This window comes from Solanum lycopersicum, chromosome 6 (assembly GCF_036512215.1).
Source record: "Solanum lycopersicum chromosome 6, SLM_r2.1".
NCBI classification, from domain to species: Eukaryota; Viridiplantae; Streptophyta; class Magnoliopsida; order Solanales; family Solanaceae; genus Solanum; species Solanum lycopersicum.
Genome location: NC_090805.1, coordinates 193149 through 219983, shown reverse-complemented (window position 1 = coordinate 219983; position 26835 = coordinate 193149). Strand labels below are relative to the sequence as shown.

The 26835-nt window shown below is 30.9% G+C and overlaps 3 protein-coding genes across 3 annotated transcripts; 1 reads left to right on the top strand and 2 right to left on the bottom strand.

Moving 5' to 3' along the window:
* Nucleotides 1-1055: 1055 nt before the first annotated feature.
* On the top strand, nucleotides 1056-2499 carry LOC101252782 (zinc finger protein ZAT1-like). Its single transcript, XM_004240556.5, has one exon. The coding sequence runs from the start codon at nucleotides 1160-1162 to the stop codon at nucleotides 2384-2386; it is 1227 nt and encodes a 408-aa protein (XP_004240604.1). The 5' UTR covers nucleotides 1056-1159; the 3' UTR covers nucleotides 2387-2499.
* A 2631-nt stretch (nucleotides 2500-5130) lies between these two features.
* On the bottom strand, nucleotides 5131-8372 carry MPK3 (mitogen-activated protein kinase 3). Its single transcript, NM_001247431.2, has 6 exons — nucleotides 8077-8372; nucleotides 7646-7775; nucleotides 7106-7243; nucleotides 6685-7017; nucleotides 6264-6447; nucleotides 5131-5698 (listed from the first exon to the last, which is right to left on the bottom strand). Exons 1-6 carry the CDS (start codon nucleotides 8241-8243, stop codon nucleotides 5529-5531), a joined length of 1122 nt encoding a protein of 373 aa, NP_001234360.1. The 5' UTR covers nucleotides 8244-8372; the 3' UTR covers nucleotides 5131-5528.
* A 6966-nt stretch (nucleotides 8373-15338) lies between these two features.
* Nucleotides 15339-18742, bottom strand: APX1 (cytosolic ascorbate peroxidase 1). Its single transcript, NM_001247853.2, is given in 10 exon segments — nucleotides 15339-15553; nucleotides 15646-15704; nucleotides 15795-15897; nucleotides 16027-16106; nucleotides 16191-16276; nucleotides 16390-16438; nucleotides 17032-17097; nucleotides 17193-17367; nucleotides 17733-17861; nucleotides 18590-18742. Coding segments are annotated over 9 exon segments (753 nt in total). The 5' UTR covers nucleotides 17852-17861; nucleotides 18590-18742; the 3' UTR covers nucleotides 15339-15537.
* Nucleotides 18743-26835: the final 8093 nt, after the last annotated feature.

Here is a 26835-nt window from a genome sequence, read left to right as displayed (position 1 = left end):
AGTCTTCAGATTCAAGGGATAAAAAATTACTTTTGAGTAGTAAAAGTGTTTAATAGGTCATCGTAATAATTTAAGTGTGTAAGTGACTTTTCGATACAAGTTCAAGATGGAATTTATGTCTTCTCTCTTAATATTATTAAGGAAGTCATTGACCTTATTTTTAATGAATGTTTTCTTTTTTTTTGTAAAGAACATATTTTTCAAAACATTAATTTTGATCAACCAAAAAATGAGAAATTTTGATTCTAAAAAAAAAAGATGCTTTTCTTTCCATACCATACACAAAACTTTTTTGTTGTTGGTAACAGCGATGTAAAGTTCAATTACCAGTATAACATGAATTATTTTATCGAGTACTTACTGTTAGGGGCGGAATTACCTTTATGGAAGGGTGTCGGCGGAAAATTATATTATTTATAAATGGTTATAATAAGTTTATATGTATATATAGTAGATGTTGAACCCCCTTCGACTACTATTTTTACAGATTTTGAACCCCTTTATTAAAAATTTCATCTCCGTCTCTGCTTACTGCCTTCCATTAATACAATTACTACACGAAAATTATGCAAACCAATGTTTAGAGAAAAAAACAATAAATATAAAACTCATAATTTAGAATTTTCGATTCTACAAAAGTTGAACCTCAATATTTTTATTCTCTCACTTTATTCACCGATAGGCCTCATCAAACATATCATAAGTTTTTGTTTCAAGTTTACTCATTTAGTTTTTGTATGAATTTTCCTCATTATTAGATAATTAATTACAATTACCTGCAAATGAGTAAAATTGTTCTTTTTTACTACATGTTTGTATAATACACACATATATAGACGTCACACTAGTAAAGTAGTCCACTATAACCTTACAAATTTCTTTATAAGTACAATATTTTATAAAATGTGTAAGTAAATTTTGACTATAGAAATACTAACATGACACCATAACCACAAGAATTAGAAATAGTCTCCCTACCACAGATAAACAAAACCTTCCACTTGTAACAAACATGTTTTTATCTCTTTACTCTCATCCACATTCAATTAACATCAACTACAAACTAGGATAACTTCCCTCACTTTGCTACTGTCACTAACTAATAGTTATTTATATATACCACCTCTCTTTTAGTACTCTTAGTGCAAAATGAGTGAAAATGGTGGATAACAATAATAATAATAATAGCCAAAAAAATGAACCATCAACTCATGTTTTACTACTCTATTGTAGAGTATGTAAGAGGGGATTTAATAGTGCTGGGGCACTTGGTGGGCACATGAGATCTCATGGATCAGTAGGGGATAATAGTGGTAGTAATAAAAACTATGGAGAAGATATTAGTGAACAAAAATATATGATGAATAATTTTAGAAGGGAAAAATTGGAGGGTCAAAAACACTCGTATAATCTTCGTACTAATTCTAATCGATTAATGTTAGGGAATAATCGATCAACAAGTGATCATGATCATGATCATGTAGATGTTGAAAAATCGGAGTATTATTATTATGGTCCCGATGTTAAGGATAAACAACATTGTTCAAGAGAAGAAGAAGAAGATCTCGCAAATTGTTTAGTTATGTTATCGAACAAATCTTATGATTTGTCCGATAACAGTAACAAGGAGGCTAAAAACAAGGCTAAAGAAGTGGAAAAGGGAATGTTTCAATGTAAAGGATGTAAGAAAATTTTTAATTCTCACCAAGCTTTAGGGGGACATAGAGCGAGTCACAAGAAAGTTAAAGGGTGTTATGCTGCAAAACTCGACGACAACAACGATGATGATGATAATGACATTGATGACGACTCAATAATCTCTCCTAGTGATTTGATTTTGCATCAAGAATCCAACGATTTTCAATCTCAATCCCCAACATCATCAAGCTCATTTTCAAGAAAGAGATCAAGGGTTCACCAATGCTCGATTTGCCATCGAGTCTTTTCATCTGGACAAGCCTTGGGTGGACACAAAAGGTGTCACTGGCTAACCTCGAGTTTGCCAGAGGCTACCTTTATACCCACTTTTCAAGAAATCCAATATCACAATCAAGAACAAGTACTATACAACAAACCTTTATTTATCAACAACTCTCATCAACCACTAGATCTAAATTTTCCGGAACAACTAGGCAATCCAACTGAAGTTGGGTTGAAACTACACAATAATCCATTTGAACATGAAGGCCCAAGAAGCCAACTCCAGCTATGGACAGAGGATACTAATCAAAATCACAAGCGCAAAGATTCTTTGTGTAGGGAGGAAAATAGAAAGGCAAAGGAAGCAAAATTGAGTAACCTTAAAGATGTGAATTTGGATAAAGGCTCTTCTTCTTGGTTACAAGTAGGAATTGGTCCAACTCCTGATATTTTTGCAACCCTATAAGGGTAATATTCAAGTGATAGTCAAATATTATACCCTTTTTTTTTTCTCAATTTATACTACAAAATATATCAAATATATTGGATAATCAGATGCTTAAGAAAGTTTTAATGTCATATTTCTTGTTTCCTTAAACAAGTTAAAAAATAGATTTGCAATTTCCTACATGAAAATTAACTTACTTTTGTTCAAAAGTTACAATTAATTTTTAAAAACATTATTAGTTTATTACTTAACTTTTGCAATTACTAGTATCTCATAACATTATGAGTGGATTAAATCTCTCATTTCAAAAATAAAAGTTTGCCTAATATTTTAAAAGTTTGATATAAACTACTTAAATTTTTGTATCTTTCAATAAATATTTTGACAACAAGAACCAAAGTACTATATTTATCCCAAAAGGCCAACATTTTGTTATAAAATTATACCAATAAAAATAAAGATAACTTAAACCCATTCCACATATACACCGCGATGAAGCAATCATATTCCACAAGCCATGTTATGTTCATCCTTGCCACGTACAAATTCATTGATCAAAATAATCAGAAAGTTTGTGTTGGATGCACTACAAAGAAAAAAAACATTATCCAACAAAATAATTTGTTGCCATCCATAGATTGGATATGGTTGTCAAGAGTACTTTGAGGCAACAACAAAAAAGTTTATCAATAAACGTTGATGCGAAAAGTTTTTACAACAACAAAATAAATTGTTATAAAGAATTTACTAACGCAACAAAAAAAGGTTTATTCGTATAGTTGTGACTTACATAAATTTTGAATAGTACGAACTTCTGTTCTTCATTCTTTTGTAATTGTAAGACGAATAAGTGAAATTCATATGAGTTTTTGTTTTGTAAGTTACTGTCTAATTTGGACTAAGAACATTGGGCCAATTACAAATTTATAATTCTACCTGATTATTTGATTCATTTTTTTTTTCAATCATTGAGAACTCGGCTTCGAAAGATTCTTCGAAAGTTTCATTTTTAAGTTTCTCTGTTACGGAATTGAGTAGTAAAATGAGATAATTTTCATATTAATAAATCAAATTTAACAATTACTCCAAGCAGAGAACTTTACTAAGAATTAATTTATGAAGACTATTTTACCCGGTTGTACATGTAGAATTGATTTCATTTGAACCGATGTTGAAAATCGTAGCAGTAATATCATATTGTTATATATTACAACGAATAAATAACAGAGTTTGTCATATAAAGAAAGAGTATGAGAAAAAGGAAGAAGCATAAATGTAATAAACAACTTAGTCTCCTAAGAAATCTGTACTCTCTACAGTAGAGTGTCCCTACAGTGAAGCAAAGTATTCTATATATGCTAGATTTTAGGTATTCCTTTAACTACAAAGAAGTTGAGTATGACAACTTTAACTTTTGATTTACCAGATATATTATTACCTTATTGGTCTCAATGATTAATGATGCATGTTCAAGTAATGAAAACAAGATCAAATACCATCTAAAAGAGGACTCTTGTTGCTTGGAGTAGTGTTTGTTTGTCTAAATCAATGGTAGGACTAAATTTGATCAACCTATATTGTGGTATAAAGTTGTAAGTATTAGAAAGTGCTGTAAATGAAGCATCAAACAATTGTATCTGAGTCGAGCAACCAAGACTATTATAATTCTTTTGCTATTACATAAGATTTACATTGTGGTTGACATGCTACTTACTGTTAGCAGAATGACCAGAGGAGCTCTCTGTCTTGTTGAAATGGTAAATGGTCAATAGTGTTTTTTCTTTTTGTCTATCCGATGGTGGTGTTTGGGCGGCGCACCTTAACGAATTCTATGGGATTCGTGTTACCTATCAGCTAGAACCAATCAATACATCCGGTCCTGTCTGGATCGGTAGTTGGTAAATACATCAACCACGGTGGGAGATCGTTAAGTCAGATATCATCACTGGCAATATTATATAGCAACCAACACTAAGAGCTAACATAGTTTGAACAAATTGAAACTTCAGCGTGCCACTTGTAGGGAAGAATACAGAGAGATCACTAATTACAACTCACAATTAAATTTTGGTTTCTACTTGCGCATTTGTATTCATTGTATTTTTTTTTCAGGATTTTGGACAAAAATGTGAATAGAAACTGATTTGTATCAAAACTGAATATATATTAAAAGGGGAGAGGGTGAACGAGTTCGAGACAGATGAATACATGTTGTGTAACAAATACCATTGATACATAATATAAATGTACGATTGAATACAAATTTATTTTTTCAAATACAATCGTATTTGTTTGATTAAAAATACAGTTGATACACAAAAAATATATATGAACACAATTAATATAGAATATAAAATTTTCACGGGAGTCGGCAAAGGACATATGTTTTCCATAAATATGTTGGCATTTATGTCATAATCCATATTTTTCCCTTTTAATTTCCATTCTTTTAGTGGAAGTTGGATTATATGTTTGTGATTTAATTTTCGTTCCCTTAGACTTAGCTCATACACATTTCGATAATTTTAAATTTGATATCAAATCAATCGATATCTTATTAGTTTAGCAGATTAGTACATCTAATTTTATTAGTTTAGCGAAAAAAAATTTATTTGATAAAACCTCGACTCACGCTAAAACAATATAAAAAATTGTGTATGGCTGATAGCACTAGTAAATGTCAAAAACTGAGATCATGTATCTCACCAATAGCATAGTAGTTCATGATCAAATAGTTGAACACAGAAAATTACACCCAAAACTTCAAAATGACAAATAGATTCTTGATAGATTTTGTACATACTGTACATAATACAACATGATACATTGAACAAAAAATAGTTACTATAATAAGCTACAAACAGAACACAAGATACAAGTCATATGAATGAGTGGAAGACGTACAAACGTTTTTGTTGGTGGGAGATGACATGTATCCTATGGAATAGTCGAGTGAACACAAGCTAGCCCGAACACCACCATAATTAAGTAAAAAAAATAAAGAAGAAAGGTATATAAAAATGGCTGCAAATTGAAGGCTGCCTTACATTAAAGTTGCAAAGGACTACTACTGACCCTGTGAACAAAAACTTTGAGAGGGCTGGTCCAAGCAAGAAAATCCACACTAGGTAAGCAAGAGAAGAACTGATTTCTCTTATGCTTAAGCATATTCAGGATTCAACGCCAAAGCTTCTTGATAAATCATGTCTTTAATCTGCTCTTCTCCTATCCCTTGTTGCTCAAAGTCGAAAGAGAACGGGATGGGGCAGACTGGTTCATCAGCTGCATCATGGAGCTTTGCGAGGTAGGGATGAGCTAATGCTTCCTCAACTGCAACCAAACACAAATATATCACACGATGAGCTTAAAAGAGAAATGAATCGAAAACATTACAGCAAAAATCTTCCTTCAGTGTAGCTCAGGGGTGTCAAATGGGGGTAAATTGATAAATAAGCAGGTCAATGACCTGTTCAAAAGTTATTTGAGTTAAAATGAGCTAAAGAGCAGGCTTATGCAAAAATGAACTCTTTTTACTGAGGAAAGAATGACAAGCTTTCCCAAAGATAGTGATGATAAACATGATGGAGTGACTGTCTATTGTTCTTAATCAACCCCTTCTTTTTTTAATCACAAATTAATTAACTTGATATTATGTTAAGTCTTTCTTCCCAAAGGGATTTGCAGTCGCTTTAGCTCCCCTTATTACACTAATGCAAGAAGGGAAAGTTTCAGTAAGAAGATATGGTGGCAAGATGGACTCCATAGCGTTAAAAGTGTGAATTCATTCAAGAAAAGAGGTATACTATGTTTATTACAAAGAGGTTGTTTTAGTCAAATTGTTGATCTTTCAAGCTTTCCAGTCTATCTTAAATAGCAGTGCAGATAGGAAAACTACCTGTTATTCTTCTAGTAGGGTCGAGCGTCAACATCTTATCTACAAGATCAATGGCTAATGGATTCACATGAGGGAACACTGTTGCTAACTGCTGGCGTGGATGTTGTGGGAGTTGCCTGACGTATCTTTTTGCATCTTCATTACGGAGGAAGCTAAGATCAGATTCTGTAGGAGTGCCAAGAAGCTGAGAAAAATAAACGAAGAAATGAGCATTTGTTTCTCACAAAAATCACTCAGAAAGGTATGCTAAGTTGTTATATGCAGTCGAAAAAAGGCTCATGTTAATGGTTGTTTGGACGGAGACAGCTCGAATAGATGATGTCACGTCAAGAATCCACATGGCAAAGCGTCGTTCCACGTAAAAACATGAAAAAAGTGTACCCTATTCTGTTAAATATATCTTTCATGAATCAGTTTTTACCTCAGTTAGCAAGCGAATTTGATGTACATGATCTTTTCCAGCAAACAAAGGTTTTCTATTCATAAGCTCCATGAAGATGCAACCCACAGACCAAACATCTATGGCAGCAGTGTAATCTGAAGAGTTCAACAAAAGCTCCGGTGCTCTGTACCATCTGGTTACTACATATTCTGTCATATTCTCGTTCTCTACGTTTGGCCTTGCAAGACCAAAATCACATATCTTAAGATCACAATTTGCATTTAGCAAGAGGTTACTTGGTTTGAGATCTCTATGAATAACATGCGCGGAATGTATGTACTTTAGCCCACGGAGAAGCTGATACATGAAGTACTGCAAAAGTAACATTTTTGAAAATTTTTAGAAAAACAATAAAGACGGCATCCATGAAAGCATTTGGGTGAGAAGGGGGTGAGTTTACCTGGCAATGATCCTCTGATAAACCTTGGTTTGATCTAATTATTTGGTGAAGATCAGTATCCATGAGTTCAGTAGCAATGTAAACATCAGAAAACTCCCTTCGTAAGGGCGGAGGAATCACATCTCTTAAACCAATGACCTGCATAGCATTTTTGATTTCGTTGATAAGCAAAATGTATTACTTGTACTATAATAATTTTTCTTAGTGTAATAGTGATTGTAAAAATTTTATGTCCAACTGTAGGTACAACCGGAAAATCATGGCTGAAAACCAGAGGAATAGTTTATTATCGGCTTTTGGAAATTCCACTACAACGAGGGAGATCAGTTGGGATCAAACTATATGAATCTTGTATATTCATTCACGCTACTCTGGTTCATTTCAGTCCAATACTAATCCTAACTGGCCTCACTTTTCCTGTACAGATAACTAGTTAATCCCAACTACTACATACATATTCTGATACTAATGGAAAAGAGTGAAACAGTAGTAGCCTGTTAAGCAATAGCCAAAGTGAAAAAGTTACACAAGAAGACTCACGTTTTCATGGTCTAAATGGCGAAGAAGCTTAATTTCACGGAGCGTCCTCTTAGCATCCATGTAATTATCAAAAGCATTGGCGATTTTCTTAACTGCAACCATCTCATTCAGCTCCGCATTAAACACAGAGCTTCACACAAAATAAGACACCATAATTAGTCACTCAACAGTCTGCAAATACACAAACTAAATATGTCAATCCATTTGCTTTAACCCTCCAGTTCCAACTTTCTATTTAGGATCACAATATCAAAATCTCTTAAAACCCCGTATTCAATCAAACTAAAACACTTCAACTAGTACAAATGGATGGAGTAACGATGAACAACAAACTTGTCATTTATCTCATTTTAGACCACAAATTTTGTAAGTGTCTATATGTAATAAATATTAGATCTGAATCCATAACTTTGTCGAAAAATTAACATTACCAGACGATTCCATAAGCGCCACGTCCAATAGGCATGATAGGAGGTTGATACTTGTTAGTAATCTCAAAAAGATTACCAAAAATGTCATACTGAACATATTGTCCAGCATGAGTGACAATTTTAGGAAAATCAGGAAATTGAGCAGCACCCATATTAGCATCAACCATTATTGATAGAAATTTAGTAAAACACTAATAAATTCATCAAAAAATTATGAGAATATATAATGTGAGATTGATTGGAGAAAAATTGCAGGAAGGAAGGAGGAAGATGAGAAGAAGAAGAGAACGCGTTACCATTGACTCAACAAACATTTTTTCTCTTATTATATGTAGCCGCCGAGTCAACTCTATGTTTTTAACCTTTTTGTAAGCTTTTGACCATAAATATTTTTTCATTCTTAAAACTAAAAAAAAAAATATTACGTTTACTATGTAATAGTTTTCAATTGAAAATCTATCAAAACCACTTATTCTATCTAGATTGACATATTTTTTTCTCTAAACTTCAATTGTAAAATTATATTAAATATGTTATTGTTGTTATGATGTATAAGATTATATTGAATAGATTTTTATTATTATTGTTGTTGTTGTTATGTTGCCGTTTGAAAATAAATCAAGTGATATTTAAAAATTGAAATTATATTTGGTCATGCATTTCATATTTCATGAGTAAATTTCTCTTTTAAAACTAGTTTTGAGTATTTTGAATTATCTTCCCAATTTTTTATAATATATTACAAAACAATAGCCTAGAATTATTTTTTTTTTGGGTGGGGGGAATATCTTAGATATATTTGAATTTTGATCGAAATTATTGTTAACAATATGGAACTTTATAAAGGACCTTTTAGTCTTTGTACTATTTAATAGTGTATTTTAAAGTTATATATGTGTCACGTGGACATCATAAATATTGCATTATTATAAATAGTAATGTGTCCACGTGGACACATATATACCTTTAAAATAGGAAAATTTTCACATATAGCCACTTAAAAATAGCGTAGTTACTCTCCATAGCTATAGTTTGATAATTATAATTCGTAACTACATGTTATATCAAGGAGAGAGGGGGAAAAGAGTGGGAGAAAGGTGAATTGTATATGTATATCGGTTAGATAATTGTATATTATACATATATATATGTATATATGGAAAACGAGAGTGGGAGAGGGAGGAGAGAGGCGAGCAAGATTGGGAGAGGGAGGAGAGAGGCGATCGAGAGAGGGCAGAGAGTGGGAGAGGAGGTGAATTCTATATGTATATAATTGTATATTATATGGGGCAAGCGAGATTAGGAGAGGGAGGAGAGAGGCGAGCGAGATTGGGAGAGGAAGGCAGAGAGTCGAGCGAGAGAGGACAGAGAGTGGGAAAGAGGTGAATTATATATGTATATAGGTTAAATAATTGTATATTATGCATATGTATTTGCATATTCTGGCGAATTATACATATACAAACGTGGCTAATTATACAAATTCGAAGTCAACCCACGTAATTAATGTAAAATGTTTGTCGCGAGTGGTAATAATAGCAAACTGTAGTTATGATGAGTGATTAAATAGTATAAGTTTTCTTTGTTGCGTAATTTTCCCTTTAAAATACACTACTAAATAGTGCAAGGATAAAAGTTCTTGATAAAATTTGATATAATAACAACAATTTCGATTAAAATTAGAATATTTTTCAGACTTTTTTTTAAAAAAAAAAGAAAGAAAAGAAAAGGAAAAAAGAACTCATGTCAAATGACCCTAAATAGTTGTTTGGACATTGATGACACGATCGAGATATGGAAAAGATTGAGTCTTTTTGAAATTAAATTTGAAGAAAGATATTTTTAAGTTGAAGTTGATAGTTGGGACAAAAATAATATATATAGTGTAATTTTATTAACTCAAACCTATTTATTAAAATTATATACGAGCAAGCATGCCTATTTTTTGGACTCAATTTGAGTAGACCAAGGCGGCTTATGCTCATTCACCAACACAACACATTAGAAGATAATTCTAATTTATTGATTTCCTATTCATACACGTTTACATCGTACAATTAATACTCACTATGAATTGACATCCTACCATGACTTTTAATATTGAAATTATTGCTAATTTTTTTAATATAATATTGGTCTCCTCTAGAGATAAAATAATCCATTGCACTAAGTAGAAAAAATATGGATCCTTTGACATTAAAATATTAGTAGTATTATAACAAGCTATGACTATGTTCAAAATTAATGCTAGTGTAATTTGAGTCAAATGAAGAATGAAAGTTTATTCGTATGAATTTACTTAAGAGAAGGAAGAATGAGTCAAAGAAAATAATATTTCAATTAGCAAGACTTTATTGAATCATATACACAAATCTAGGATGACACATCAATGATAATTAGAACCATTTGATAAGTAACCCTTTATAATCAACTTATTGAAGGGGTTATTTGGTATGCGCTATGAAATTTATTGATTAAAGTTATAAATTTTATGATATGATGTTGTTATGAACCAAGTAAACGATGTCCAGATCACATGAGTAGTTATTGTGTCAACAAAAGTTATTGGACTAATAAAAAAAATAGGATTAGGTTAATCTGGAATCATGGTTGAGTAGTGGGTGTGGAAATTGTTCTATTAAAAGTGGTAGTGGTCAGTGATTCAGGGATTATGCATATTGAAGAAAAATGAATATTCCTCTCTTCTTCTTCTAGAATCTAAGCTTCTGGTCCCAATTCTTAATCTCTTTCGTAGTTAATTGTTTATCAGCATTTTTATTTGCAATTATGATTCTAAAGTTGCAATCACATTTCAATTCTTTTATTAATATAGTTAAAAAAAATTGAGTTTGTTACATTGGTACTTTCATTGACGTAATTTTGTTACAATGGTTGTATTAGATCAATTCAGTAATTCTTACGATTTTGGATTGACTTGGCATAGCAAGATTGTTAACAAGTGATGCAAGAACGTGAGCGAACCATCAAATGTCACAAGTGCGAAAAAAATTGGCCAACTATTTGTACAAATCTTTTTTTTTATGGGGTTGGGGGTGGGGGTGTTGTTTTGTTAGATTATAAAACTCAAAAGTTTATGAAGAGAAGGTTTCCAAATTTGTAGTCCTACTTTGAAAAGAAGCATCACATTTGTTGAAACAAAGGGTCATTTGCATCTATGACTAGTTCAATATTTTTTGTTTCTAGTAATAGTTCTCCAATTATGTGGAGTTCAAAATTGATGCATGACTTACTTGACATGTTTAAAATCAACCGTTAATGCATCTCTCAACTGTTTTCCTAAGTGTGGGTGTTGCTAAGTAAAGTGATTAGACAAGACAAACACATAATTTAATTGTTTTATTCATTATTGAAAAATAAGTTGCAAACCATATTCAAATGAATTTTTTTAATTTGTTTATCTTTCATCTTTAATCAAAAGTCACAATCTTAAATGTTGAAAACTGAAAAAAATGTATATTTAACTATAAAGGATTTCAAAATTATAATTACAATTATTAGGAATATTTGCGTGTATTACATAACATCACAATATTTTACCAATTATAGCAGATAAATAAAAAAAAAGATCCCTTCACTTAGCCACCGGGTAAAACTTATCCACAGCGGATGTTTATACCAATTCAATATATGTATGTCGTGTGTTTAAATTTATAGAGCATTTTATTTATCTTTAATTAATTAACATGTATTTTACTTTATTAAATCGCATAATATTAAAAATTAAATTAGTTTAATATAAACGCCCGATAAGAATATATTTTTTCAATTAAATAGGTACAACCAATTTTCCAAATTAGGTTTAGGGACCTCCCCTCTCATTTGAGTTCCAAGTAAAAGCATCTCTAAATTTTTTGCCATCAATTTTGATACCTACAAGGATAGGAACTATAATTTTCATATAATTTTGGTTAAACATTAAGAATGAATCAATATTTATGCCATAACATATATACATATATTAAAAAGTGAGACGAAGAGAAAGATGAACAAAGCGATTACGTATAAAAGAAATTTTCGATCATAACAAAATTGCCTCTATTTGAAATAATTTTTTCCATTGATAAATTGTTATAAACAAATATTCTAATTAAAATCAAATGTTTATGCCTCTTGTAACAAAATATTCATTTTTAACAGAAAATAATATATGAGTTCTAAAGTCTTCTATAAAAAGTAACTTACAACAATTGTTTCAACATCCTCTGCGCTTCTCTGTCTCAAGTTTTATATATATATATATATATATGACATACATTATCCGTCGAAAAGGTACATAAATTTATTTTATTTTAATTGATTAAATAAATTAAGAAGAAAAGGATATTTTCTACATTTTTAGTTGTTCAAGTAATTCTTTTTAAAAAAAACATACAGAAAGGAGTCTTTAATAATATTTAATTAGAAAGAGGATGTGTTTAAAAAGAAAAGAACTAAGGGAAAATGCACAAGTATCCGTTTAAACTATGATCGAAATCACAGAGACACACCTTAACTAAACTAAGGTCATATTACCCCATGAATTTATTTTTTTTGTAATATTGTGCACCTTTTCGGCTTACGTGGCATCCAAATATCTTTCACGCGCCTTAAATTGCATAGAGTCACGGAGTATGGTACGTAAGAAAAAGGTGCATAAAATTTTAAAAAAAAAGTTCAAAGGGTAAATAAAACCTTAATTTAGTTAAGGTGTGTCTTTAAAACTTTGTTTATATTGTAGGGAGTACTTGTGCATTTTCCTAAATAATATATTTATTAGGAAAAGAGCATTTTTAATCTATTTAGTAACTATAGAGACAATTTTTTATCAAATCATTAACTGCAAGAGCAATTTTAAACTAAAATATTGACGATAAAAACATTTTTTAATTAAACTATAAACATATGACATGTTTAGTCGTTTCAATACTGTTAAGGACATTTTTCATTTTTCCTCCTTTAATTTGTTACAGGGTTGTGGATTAGCTTTGCATGTCAATTTAATAATTTGTGCCTTAAATTACTGTAATATATATCATGTTAATTTTTTGTTGATGCCTCTTGATTATTTATTTGTGGTAATATAAAGATTTGTATGACTTATTCTAATGTTTATTAAGTATGTCATTTTTTCTTTCAGAATTCACATATAAAAATAAAGTTTAAATATGTTTATAATATAGCTCAACATCACTTGTTGTTCCGTATGATTCTATAAAAATTGTTAATATGTTAAGATATTTATAAGAAGTTAATATCTCAAAAGATTACTTAACTTTGAAAATTTATCTAGTAATGTTACGAAACTTTATTTTATATCAATAAAATCATTCAATTTAGATCTTTTTATCAATAAGATAATTTAACTTTATTAATTTATTAAGTCTTTGAACAATGTTTAATATCAATAATATCATTCAATTTAAACCTTTGTATAAATCAAATCACTCAATTAATTTTATTATTTTAAAAAAAAATTGACATAGAAAATTAAAAATGTAAATATTAACTCCATAAACAAATAAAATAAAATCAACAAAAATGTTAAGAATAAATTTAATTAGTGAAATAAATATCATAATATTTTTATGTACTTAAGATTTAAAATGTATCACGGTGAACGTTATCCTACCAATAAATATTAGTGATATTATCTAAACCATTGCAACAAAAAAAAATTATAAGACGAACCATTGCAAAAAAAAATTTATAAGACGTCAATTTTATTTTATTTTTATAATTCAATGACCACAACAAACTAATACTTGCCATTATTAAGCCATTGTAGATATCATTTTTTTAATATGATAAAAAAAATGATGTATAGTACAATTATTTGTCATGAGAATTTTACTGGTCTTCTCTCTTTCTTTTGGGAAAAAGATCATCAAAATACATTTTTAATTATATAGTAATTTCATAAAATAATTTTCACTAATTAAGTTTATCCATAAAAAATCTTGACGGTATTTTTAAATTTTAATTTATTTATGGAGTTTGTATTTATCTGGCATAAAAATAATTTATTTGTCTATGTTGATTTTTTTAATGATAAATTGAGCTGAGTGATTTTATTGATACAAAAATCTAAGTTGAGTGTTTTTGTTGATATTACGCAATGTATAATAACTTTAGACCCTAATTTTAATCTACTCTCTTATATACTATTTCACATAAAGTATAAAAAGATAAAAATATAAAAATTCATTATTTAATTCCAATGAATAGGTTTGAAACGATATTACATAAGTTATTATTCAATTTTATAAAAATAAAAAATCCATTTACTTATAATGAGTCCAAATTATTATCTCCTATGTGTTTATTGAAAACAAAAGTGGTCATTTTTTCCCCTAAAAACTAATTAATACAAATATATTTAGGATTGTACTATTGAGCCTCTAAACGGACATTTCATTATCTAGTACGTAATATATCCAATGTATAAAGAGCAAAGGCGATACATAGACATTGATTATTTTCGCAATAGTTTCACAGTTTTTATTTTTATTTTAGGGAATTGTGTAACATGGTTAGAATGATTTGTTAAGATGTCTCACATTGGTAAAGGGATGAAAATTTCATCTCCGTATATGGACTTGAACAAGGCTCCTCGCAAGAGCTAAATTTTGGGATTGAGTTAAGCTCAAGTGTCCTATGTTTACATAGTATCAGTTGTTCACCGATGATAGGCCCCATTTAGAAGTTGGAATCTCAGTTTTGATGGGAAGCTTAACAAGAGGATTACTAATAAATTAGAAAAAGCTTAAAAGAAAATGTAATCACTTGTCTTTTTTATTCTTTCAATTCTTCTCTTGTTTGTTCCTTTTAATTGTGTAGGACTCAACAGATAGTGAAAGGCTTCCATGTTGTAGCCTTGCTCTTTTGGAATAAGAAGAATGTTGCCATTTGGTCAAGAAATACCTAACTTTTGCAATGCACCACCCAAAATCTACTAAATATTTTAGAGAATCCAAAATCAATACATCACTTCCCGGCCTACCAAGAGTATTTAACGACAATTAGTTTAGACATGCACCTTTTTCAACTGTTTGTTACTCTCCTTTTATCCCTGATTACTTGTCTATTTTTAAATAGACACACCAACACATCTTTTAATCAAATAAATGAAAATTACATGACTGGATAGAATCAGTCCAATAATTCTATGTTGTTCTCAATCACGCAAGTCTTCCTAGACAACTGAGTGCATTTTTTTCCTTAACATACCAAGTTCAGCCAAGTAATTAATTTAAAATTAACAAAAGCGATGAAACCACAAAAACAAAATACTAGAAATTTATTAATAAGCTGGAAGAGTGTCACAATATCATCGTCTAACGTAGCTGCCAAATTTAAATCATGATATATAAAGAGCAGCAAAAACAACAGCTCCAGCAAGCTTTTCAGAAATGAACCATTAACAAAAATATGTCACCACTCCCAGCTCTTCCAATCAGCATCTTAAGCTTCAGCAAATCTGCCATTAAAAAAATAAATTGATAGGTTAGACTTAATATCGAAGCAGAACTGTGAGATAGATGAGTTTTCAATTAGTTATAGAATGTCTACCCCAATTCAGAAAGCTTCAAGTGAGCCTCAGCATAGTCAGCAAAGAAGGCATCTTCATCCTGACATAAGCAAAGAGTTGTTCTTATTAGTTAACACAGCAAGCATTTTTCAACTTGGATGAATGATATTTGCAGTTTATATATACTAACCGCAGCATATTTCTCAACAAGGGGACGGAAAGCAGGATCACAAAGGAGAGCCTTGTCTGACGGCAACTGTAAGAGCCCCTCTTTTTCCCCACTCAAAAGCTCCCTGACAATAACAAATGTCTTATAAACAAAATGGGACTGATGATAGTTAGCAGTTAAACAGTACTCCACAAATGAACAAGTTCCACAAAATGGAGAACTGAAAAAAGATGTGTAACTTCAGTATCATTACGTGAAGTATGAATTGTCAAAGATAAGGGGATTGGCAGTCCAAGGTCCTTCAAAACCAGAACGCTCCTTGTGTGCCCTTCCCTGGAAAAATATCACTAAGAAATAAGCATATAGGAATAGAACCTAGCAAAAAATAAGATTAAACATTAAGAACAGGCAACAAACCAAGGTATGGGCACCAGAGAGTGCAACAATATCCTGGTCAGAAAGACCCATTTGTTTCTTGAACACGTCTCTCAAGTGGTCACAGCCTGCATTAGGTATTACATATGATTACCAAGACAGGTAAATTGCAAGAAAAATATGTTCCTCAACAGGAGTTTTGCAATCAAAATCTGCTCTATAAGTTATCAGTCTATCATACCCTTGGTGGCATCCGGCAAGCGACCTTCCACTGGTGGCTCTGGCTTGTCCTGGCAAGGTTAATATAATCATATATTCAGATTTCACTTAATAAGTAATTTAAATCTTGACAAGGTTAAGTTCACTTATAGACCAGCATGAATGCTTTAATGAAGAATAAACTGCATACGGAGAACAATCACCTTACAAATCATTAGAATATGTTGGAAGAAAACAGATGTTAACACGTAAGCAAACAGTATAAACTTCTCAAACAACCAACTGCAAAATTAGAATCTAGTTGGTATAATTACTTGCCAAAACTTGGTCCAGATAGGTGAAAATGGCACACTTCGAATATACAAGTAAAACAAAGTTAATGTATATTAAGTAGGAAAAGGAAGATAAAGAGTATGAATGAGAACTCACAATGTAGGAGGTATGTGCATATCGTAATATCTTAGTTAACCAGTACAAATAGGGCAGTATTTCACAAATTGTAGCTGAAGAGAATTATGCCAAAAGCATAAATTTCAATAGAAGTTCCCAGTAGCATATCAATATCCTTATAACAAATTGGGCCTCAAATTATGAAGTAAGCACTACTTAGTAGTCATCACAAGTCTATTAGAATTGCTAAAAAGCTGCAGACAGTCTAACTAACCTCTCTGCCAGGGTGAAAGGGAACATCAGGTCCTCCAGTAACTTCAACAGCAACAACACCAGCCAACTGCACCAAAAAGAATTTAACGAATCAGTTCTGCACTTGGTTTAGCAAATATAAACCATTAAAAAAATACTAACAATCAATACAAGGATACATACCTGATGGAAATCAGCATGGGAGAGGGTGGGAAACTGCTCCCTAATGGGCTCCAAGAGTCTGAGAGCAATGTCAAGACCATTGTTTGCACCATGTGCTAGCTCCGCTTTGAACCTCATGGTACCAAAAGGACCACCAGTTTTGGAACACACATCGTAGGTACCAGCAGAGTGCCATCTGAGACAACAGAAAATATCTTTAAGGTCATGAAACCACTTTCCCTTTTTTTTTGTAAAACATTTACCGCAATCATTTGTCATTTCCTATTTCAAATATTAATAAATGTGTAATACTATCCACTTATACAAAATTCTAAAAAAATTATAATTCCTTGTGATATAATGTATTGTATTCACTGTCAAACTACTCATTCAACCATTATCTAAAACAGAGCTCCGCTATCATCAACATTAAAAATTCCTAATTAACATATTAAAAATCAGGCCAAAATTGAAAAATTAGGTAGCATTTTAAACATTTTAAAAAATAAATAGAACAATTAAAATATGCAGAATCACATGAAACAATTGAAGAGAACATACGCAAGACGGAGCATAATAGGAGCACAATTCTTCTCAGCAATGAGTCCTCTGAGTTTCCTTTTACATTTGTCAACAGCCTTGAGGTACTCCTCGCTCACAGTAGGATAGCACTTACCCATAGTAATTGTTCTACACAACATTTAAGTACACAATAAGATCCCAAGCTTTACAATAAAAAATTAATCGATAAAAAACACTTAACAGTTAAGCCTTGTTAGTAAAATCAACATCACCTAGGTACACATTTTAGCAAAGGAAAAAAGGAGGTCCTAGAAACTAAAACCTCTCAAACTAAATCATAGCTAAAACATACATTCATTAAAAAAAAAAACAATTCACATAGATCTTTCTCTTGCAAATTTTATATATAAATACCAAGTTCAAATGATGCAGTCTTCAAAATCACGGATTCAGACTCTGTTTCAGAAATATTAATACTACACTAAAAACGCAGTGGAAAACATCTAAACACATATTTCACCACATCAAGGCCATAAAAGAGCTTGAAAACTTCAATCAACTTCATAGAAAGTAAAAAACACTGATCAAACTAAAATCATAGTTAAAACATTTATCTACATACATTCATCAAAACAACTCATACTTTTTATCCTTGAAAATTTTATCAATAGTACTACAAAATATTCTCATCAAGTTCAGATATAGTCTTCAAAATCACAGATCCGCTTCCGTTAGTAGCAGCTAATCCAAAAAAAACGCAGAAAGCCATAAAATAGCTTGAAAACTTCAATCAGCCACAAAACAACATGAAAACTACAATCAACCATTAAAAAATGGATGAAAACATACAAAAAAACACGAACACATTGGAGAGGGAAGACGAAAGAGATAAAAACCTGAAGAAGCAGAAATGGAAATGCGATAAGGTTAAACGAATGGCACGAGCAGAGCACAAGCACTGAAATGAAACGAGTAGTGAATTAAGCCAAAAGGGGGAGATATAAGGGGTTTTTTTTCTAAGAAAGAGAAGGTTCTAGTAGGTGAATATGGACCGTTGGATTAGTATGATCGTGTGATGAGGATTGGGAGCTATGAATTATAAACGGCTGAGATTGGTCTAAATGAGATTTCTTGTTGGTAGGTGAGTGAATTGAAAATTTGAAGAATTTTGGATTTTTGCGAAAATCGTGGACTCCATCACATCATAGGCGGACTTTTCATTGTTTATTTTAATGACTAAAATGCCCTTTCTCCTCAACCAATAATGTTACAAAACTAATTATTTTTCATTTAATAGAAAGGACTCGTTTGGTAGCTAATAAAAGTTACGTACTATTAGCAATGTAGAAATTAGTAATAGGTAAATTATATAGTATTTGTTGTAAATCCATTGTATATGTGGATGATCCATTAGAGTTATCCAACAATTAATTGGATTCATGTATTAGTGTTTCCAATGTGATAAGATATCAAGGTGATATGAACCTTGATGATAACTATGTAAATTTCAAGGTGACCTTTGACTATGATATCTCAACACTATAAATAGAGATATCATTCACCATTGTATGATATACTTGAATAAGAAAATTATCTCCTCTATCTTATACTTCTTGTCTTTTTCTTCTTATATTCTGAGCTTTCTTTACAACACGTTATCAGCACGAAGTTGCTACTTGCAAAGAAATCCCCAGTTGACAGTTGGATTCAAGATGAGTAATGGAGATGTATGCCTTCTTGATAGTGCTACAACGCATACAATATTAAAAGAAAAGAAATACTTTTCTAATTTGGTTATGAAAATGGCATATGTCAACACAATATCAGGTAGTACAAAATTAATTGAGAGCTCTGAAGAGCGACCTTATTACTACCTGGAGGGACAATATTAAGCATTGATAATGCATTATATTGTAGTAAGTCTCAAAGAAACTTATTAAGTTTCAAAGTTATTCGCCAAAATGGCTATCATGTTGAGACGGCTAATGAAGGAAAGGTTGAATACCTTTACATTACTACAATTAATGTAGAGAAGAAAATTGTGCATGAAAAATTACCTGCATTTTCTTCTGGGTTGTACTATACAAGAGTTGAATCACATGCCATAGTAAACAAAAGGTTTACTAATTTTAATGATTTTATCATTTGGCATGATCGGTTGGGCCATCCCGGATTTAATATGATGCACAAAATCATTGAGAATTCATATGGGCACACCTTAAAGAGCCCAAATATCCTTCAATCAAAGGAATTCTCTTGTGCTGCTTGTTCTCAAGGAAAGCTGATCATTAAACCATCAACAGTTAAGGTTGGAATTGAATCCCCTGCATTTCTGGAACATATACAGGGTGATATATGTGGACCAATTCAACCTGTATGTGGACCCTTTAAATATTATATGGTCTTGATAGATGCTTCTACAAGATGGTCACATGTGTGTTTATTATCAACTCGTAACATGGCTTTTGCGAGATTGAAAGCACAATTTTCAGACTATACAATAAAGACAATCCGTCTAGATAATGCTGGTGAGTTTACATCTCAGGCATTTAATGACTATTGTATGTCTACTGGTATAACAGTTGAACATCCAGTTGCGCATGTTCACACTCAAAATGGTCTAGCAGAATCATTGATTAAACGTCTGCAATTGATAGCTAGACCATTACTAATGAGAACAAAGTTATCTGTGTCTATGTGGGGGCATGCTATTTTGCATGCAGCAGCACTTGTGCGCATAAGGCCGACCAATTATCATGAATTCTCCCCATTACAATTGACTTTTGGTCAAGAGCCAAACATTTTCCATCTTAGAATTTTTGGATGTGCGGTGTATGTCCCAATTGCTCCACCACAACGCACAAAGATGAGGCCCCAAAGAAGGTTGGGGATATATGTTGGGTATGAATCTCCTTCAATCATAAAATATTTGGAGCCTATGACTGGAGATTTATTTAAGGCAAGATTTGCTGATTGTCATTTTGATGAATCAGTATACCCAACATTAGGGGGAGAACATAAGTCATTAGGAAAAGAGGTAGATTGGAATTCATCATCTCTATCTCAAAGAATAATTTATTTGCAGAACATTGCAAATCAGCTACCAGATGCATTTACTAATCTTCCAAGGATTACAAAATCGCATATTCCAGCTGTTAATGCTCCAGTTCGAGTTGATATCCCGACGGGACAAATTGTTAAGGCAAATGAGTCTAAACCACATTTGAAGCGTGGTAGACCAATTGGTTCCAAGGATAAAAATCCTCGAAAGAGAAAAGGAATAAATGATCAAGATGATCATGGGTTGAAAGAAATTTCTCAAGATGAGACCCAAGTCATAACACATGATGATGAGGAGGTTCGAACTTCTGAAAATAATGAAATTTCAATGAATTATGTCTCGACGAGAAAGTTGTGGAACCGAAATAATATTGTGATTGACAACATATTTGCCTATAATGTTGCTATTGAAATAATGCAACAAGATGAAGATTTTGAGCCAAAATCTGTTCATGAATGTAGACAGAGAAATGATTGGGCAAAATGGAAGGATGCAATTCAAGCTGAATTGGCTTCACTAGAAAAATGTGAAGTTTTTGGACCGATAATCCGAACACCTGAAGGTATCAAGCCAGTGGGGTACAAATGGGTTTTTGTACGAAAAAGAAATGAGAAAGGTGAAGTCATGAGATATAAGGCCTGACTCGTTGCTCAAGGTTTTTCTCAAAGACCTGGCATTGATTATATGGAGACATATTCTCCAGTGGTAGATGCAATCACCTTCAGATATCTCATAAATCTGGCAGTTCATGAAAAACTTGAAATGCGTCTAATGGACATTGTCACAGCCTATCTATATGGCTCATTGGACTACAACATTTTCATGAAAATTCCTGAAGCATTCAAAGTGCCTGAAGCATACAAAGATTCAAGAGAAACTTGTTCAATAAAGCTTCAGAAGTCTCTGTATGGATTGAAACAATCAGGAAGGATGTGGTACAATCGTCTAAGTGAATATTTGTTAAAGAAAGGGTACAAAAATGACCCGATTTGTCCCTGCATTTTCATTAAACGGTCGGGGTCTGAATTTGTAATAATAGCTGTGTATGCTGATGATTTGAACATCATTGGCACTCGTAAAGAGCTTTTAGAAGCTGTTGAGTGTCTGCAAAAAGAATTTGAAATGAAAGATCTCGGCAAGACAAAATTTTGTCTTGGTCTACAGATTGAGAATTTGTCAAATGGAATACGTGTTGATCAATCAACGTACACAGAAAAAATACTAAAGTGTTTTTACATGGATAACTCACATCCATTGAGTACTCCAATGGTGGTAAGATCGCTTGACATCAATACAGATCCATTTCGACCTCAAGAGAATGATGAAGAGCTTCTTGGTGATGAAACTCCTTATCTTAGTGCGATCGGGGCACTAATGTACCTTGCTAACAATACTCGACCAGATATCTGTTTTGCAGTAAGTCTACTGGCAAGATTCAGTTCCTCCCCAACAAAAAGACATTGGAATGGTGTTAAACACATACTTAGATATGTTCGAGGGACCATGGACATGGGTTTATTCTATTCCAATGAATCCAAATCAGAACTGATTGGTTACGCAGATGCAGGATATTTATCAGATCCGCATAAAGCTCGATCACAAACAGGCTATTTGTTTACATGTGGAGACACGGCAATATCTTAGCGTTCAATGAAGCAAACGTTGGTAGCTACTTCTTCAAATCATGCAGAAATAATAGCCATCCATGAAGCAAGTTGAGAGTGCGTCTGGTTGAGATCAATGACCCATCATATTCAGGAAATGTGTGGTTTTTCTTTGAAAAAGAATATACCAACCACAACGTACGAAGATAATGTTGCATGTATAGCTCAATTGAAAGGGGGATACATCAAAGGAGACCGGACAAAGCATATCTCACCAAAGTTCTTTTTCACGCATGATCTTCAACAAAATGGTGAGATGGAAGTTCAACAAATTCGTTCAAGTGATAATCTTGCTGATTTATTCACTAAGGCATTGCCAACATCAACGTTTGAGAAGTTGAGATACAAGATTGGAATGCGCCGTCTCCGAGATATCAAGTAAAGTTTTCATCAGGGGGAGCGAAATACGCGTTGTACTCTTTTCCTTAACTATGGTTTTGTCCCAAGTTGGGTTTTCCTGGTAAGGTTTTTAACGAGGCAACATTCAAAGCATATTATGAGATATGTGTACTCTTTTTCCTTCATTAGGCTTTTTCCCATTGGGTTTTTCCTAGTAAGGTTTTAACGAGGCACATAATCTATGGATATCCAAGGGGGAGTGTTGTAAATCCATTGTATATGTGGATGATCCATTAGAGTTATCCAACAATTAATTGGATTCATGTATTAGTGTTTCCAATGTGATAAGATATCAAGGTGATATGAACCTTGATGATAACTATGTAAATTTCAAGGTGACCTTTGACTATGATATCTCAACACTATAAATAGAGATATCATTCACCATTGTATGATATACTTGAATAAGAAAATTATCTCCTCTATCTTATACTTCTTGTCTTTTTCTTCTTATATTCTGAGCTTTCTTTACAACAGTATTATTTTACATAAAATTTAGTTATTCATGTGTTAATTGTACATGCAATAGTAATTACACCTTCTATTCTATATAAAATAATATATAAATTCTTTCATAATTTATAAATATATTCGTTACATGGGCTTTAAATAGCAAATCAAACACATGAAAATTTTATATTTACATAATTTACCTCCTAATTTGCTACAAATATAATATTACTTATACAATATTTAATATACACATAATTCAATTAAAAAATTTAATATATTCTCATCGTTTTATTTTATGTGGTATCTTTAATTTAGCACAATATTTTTGTAAAAGTAAAATTTTTAAAATTTATAATCTAAAATAATACTTAGATATTTATGTGGCTAAAATAATTTTAAAAAATTAAAATTAAATTATTTCTAATTACAATAAAATAGCTTTTCTTTCTTAAATCGATTAAAAAAAACATTACGTAAAATTGGACAAAGAAAGCAACAATTTTGTTAATTTTTTAAAACAAAAATCATTATCGACTTGTATATAGCCAGACTTTTCAAAAAGCAATTCTAGGTATACTTTTTCAAAATTACTTTTCAATAATGTCTTTCTTTTGTTTTTATTATCCTCTAAAAGTCTAAAGCACTTTCCTTTTTTAATTTCTAATACTCAAGAAGGAATAGTCCGTGATTATAAATAATTATTGTGGTGTAATAGTAAGTATATTTTTATTCTTAATTAAGATATTTTAAGTTCGAGTAAATTTCCTTGAATACGAAATTACTGTGTTTGAGAGTATTTTACCTCCCCTTTAATGTGAAATTTTTCGACGTGAATTCAGATTCAGTCTGACACACCCACTTAGCCATCAAATATAATATTGTTTATACGATATTTTCTCCGTTTAAAAAAGAATGACATTCTTTACTTTATAGTCTGTCTTAAAAAGAATGTTCTTTTTTTTTGTAAATAACTTTTCACGTGATATGTTTAAAATTACAAAATTAAAGAATAATTTTATACATTTGACAAAACTTTAATTTAGGACGACATGGTCAAAAATCTTTTTATTTTTTTAACTCTATGTCAAGTAAAATTATACTATTCTTTATAAGAGGGAGGAAGTATTTAATATTTGCATAACTCAGATTCAAACCAGCTACCAAACAATAATGAGGCTAACAATGACAATACCATAGAGGGTAGTGACGTCATTTAGCAATGAAAGATGTTTAAAAAGTAAGTGTGAACGCATAAAATAGTATGAAGATTCGTTTTTGTACGTTGAAGTAGCTCAGGCCAATTGTTTTCCACGTCGTGGCGTGGAAATGGGCATTATGACTGAAGGAGCCGTCAGCCCCTGACCAATAAAATTGTCGGCTTTTGTTGACATTGACAGCAAAATCATGAGATTATATTATAAACAACAAAAGCACCTAACCATGTGACATCCACACGTACCAATTTTTCAAAAATAAAATTAGTACATTTTAAAATTCATACTATAGACTAATTTCTTTAGGATATTTTTTTTTGTCTTTTTTAACTTATAAATTGGAAATATTCTTCGAGAATAAATCCTTTTAGCCATTAAAGTTTGACCCAAATTTGATTAGAATGATAAAAAGACTTATTTACACTATAAACTGTTGAAATATATGTAATTGTCTTATGATAATTTTTATTAAATAGAGTAATAAAAATCTTTGTTTAATTAGATCACTGTGTATATATGTATTCATTGCTTATATAGTAGAGAATTTTGCGTATAAAGTATTTTAATTTATATGTGGAAGATAAAATTGTCCCGTGCATATAAGTTATAAAGTAAGTTTCTCCTTATTTTTTATTTTTCGACAAATTTCACATATAGCAAAAATAAAATTCATATTTATATGTACAATAAAATTTCCATAATTGCGCTCCATAGCAAATTTATATATGTATAATTCGCATAAAACGAGAAAGAGAGAAATTATATACAATTTGAATTGTATAAAATGAGAAAGCGAGAAAGACAGAATTGAATTGTATAAAACGAGAAAGAGAGAAATTATATACAATTTAAATTTGTATAAAACGAGAAACAGAGAAAGGCAAAAAGAGACTTGTGTAGGGAAAATACAATTGAATTGAATTGTATAAAACGAGAAAGAGAAAAATTATATAGAATTTGAATTTGGATAAAAGAAAAAGGCAAAAGAAACTTAAGTATGAAAATATTTGTATTGTATAATAAAAATATTTATATTGTATAATTATAAGTGTATATGACAAAGATATATATATCGCATGTGTCTATACAATTATCCTTTATTTTTTTTTACTTAAAAGTGATTTTAGTTTGACTTTTTATTTTTTACTTAAAAATTACTTTTATTAAGTCAATTCAAACGGACTCTTAATGTTGAAAATAAAAGAGCAATGATCTATGATATAATGGTTAAGACAATGATCTAGTTAAAAATTAAAACCAATCCAACCCAAATTTGATTGAGTTAAAATAGTTAAGGTAATGGATAACATTACAGGTTAATACTCAACTCAATCCAATTTTTATCATGCTTAATTGTTTAATTTTTTTAAAAAAAATATTGTAATAATTAATAAAATTATTTTCTTTATTATTGCTATATTCAAACATATCAAGTTGGGAAATTTTTTTAAAATATTTTGATAAGATTTTTCATAAATCATTTTTTTTATATAAAAAAAGTACAATATATTTTTCTCAAACTATTTAATTTTCAATAGATTGAGCTAATGAATGAGAGGGTCAATAACCTATCAAATTTTAAACAGGTTAAGCTGGTTGAATTTGATTTTACCACCCTTAAAATTAACACATAAATTATTGTTTATATTTTGAAAATAAAAGATGTGGACAACAGAAAAAAATAATTTTTTTAAGAGAAATATGACTAGATCAAATAAATATATCTATTTTATACTAATTAATCAAGTTATTGATTATATTAAGTAGGAGTTTGGACATGCGATACCATATCACGATATAATATCGTGAAATGAAATCATCGGTTGGACATGCCATTTTACGTTGATTCCATCTCATGATTCCGTATCATGCGAGATGTGATACCATAATCTCCAAAAACCATGATATGGAATCAAATGGTGATACCATATCACGATTTGAGATGTTTTAAACAAAATTGATCCACAAGTTTATTTTTTATTTTTTAAACTACCCCACATTTATAACTACTAATCAATTATTTCACATGTAAATATAATTTATGATCACATCATTACTTTTTAAAATTTATTATTTTCACTGATATATAATTTATTATTCTCTCTAACATATAGTAACTTTAACTCACATTTCATAATTGTTGAGTAATAAAATCTCGAAGAGTCCACGCGAGGTGTTTCATTTTTATTCAAATATATTGATGAAACAATTACTTAAGTGGACAACAAATAACTTTGTCATAATTTATTATATGATTTTAAGATTTTTGTTGATTTGATAATATTTATGTTCCTAAGAAAGTAAAAAACACCAAAATTTCATATCATGTCCAAACAAAAAATAAATTTCGT

Bases quoted from the DNA above. Each gene is read 5' to 3' on its own strand.
- MPK3 (NM_001247431.2), bottom strand. From the start codon at position 8,243: ATGGTTGATGCTAATATGGGTGCTGCTCAATTTCCTGATTTTCCTAAA. The intron at 7,244-7,645 runs GTGAGTCTTCTT...AATGCTATGCAG, and splicing joins GCCATTTAGACCATGAAAAC to GTCATTGGTTTAAGAGATGT. The intron at 5,699-6,263 runs GTAGTTTTCCTA...GTTTGGTTGCAG, and splicing joins CCCTACTAGAAGAATAACAG to TTGAGGAAGCATTAGCTCAT.
- LOC101252782 (XM_004240556.5), top strand. From the start codon at position 1,160: ATGGTGGATAACAATAATAATAATAATAGCCAAAAAAATGAACCATCA.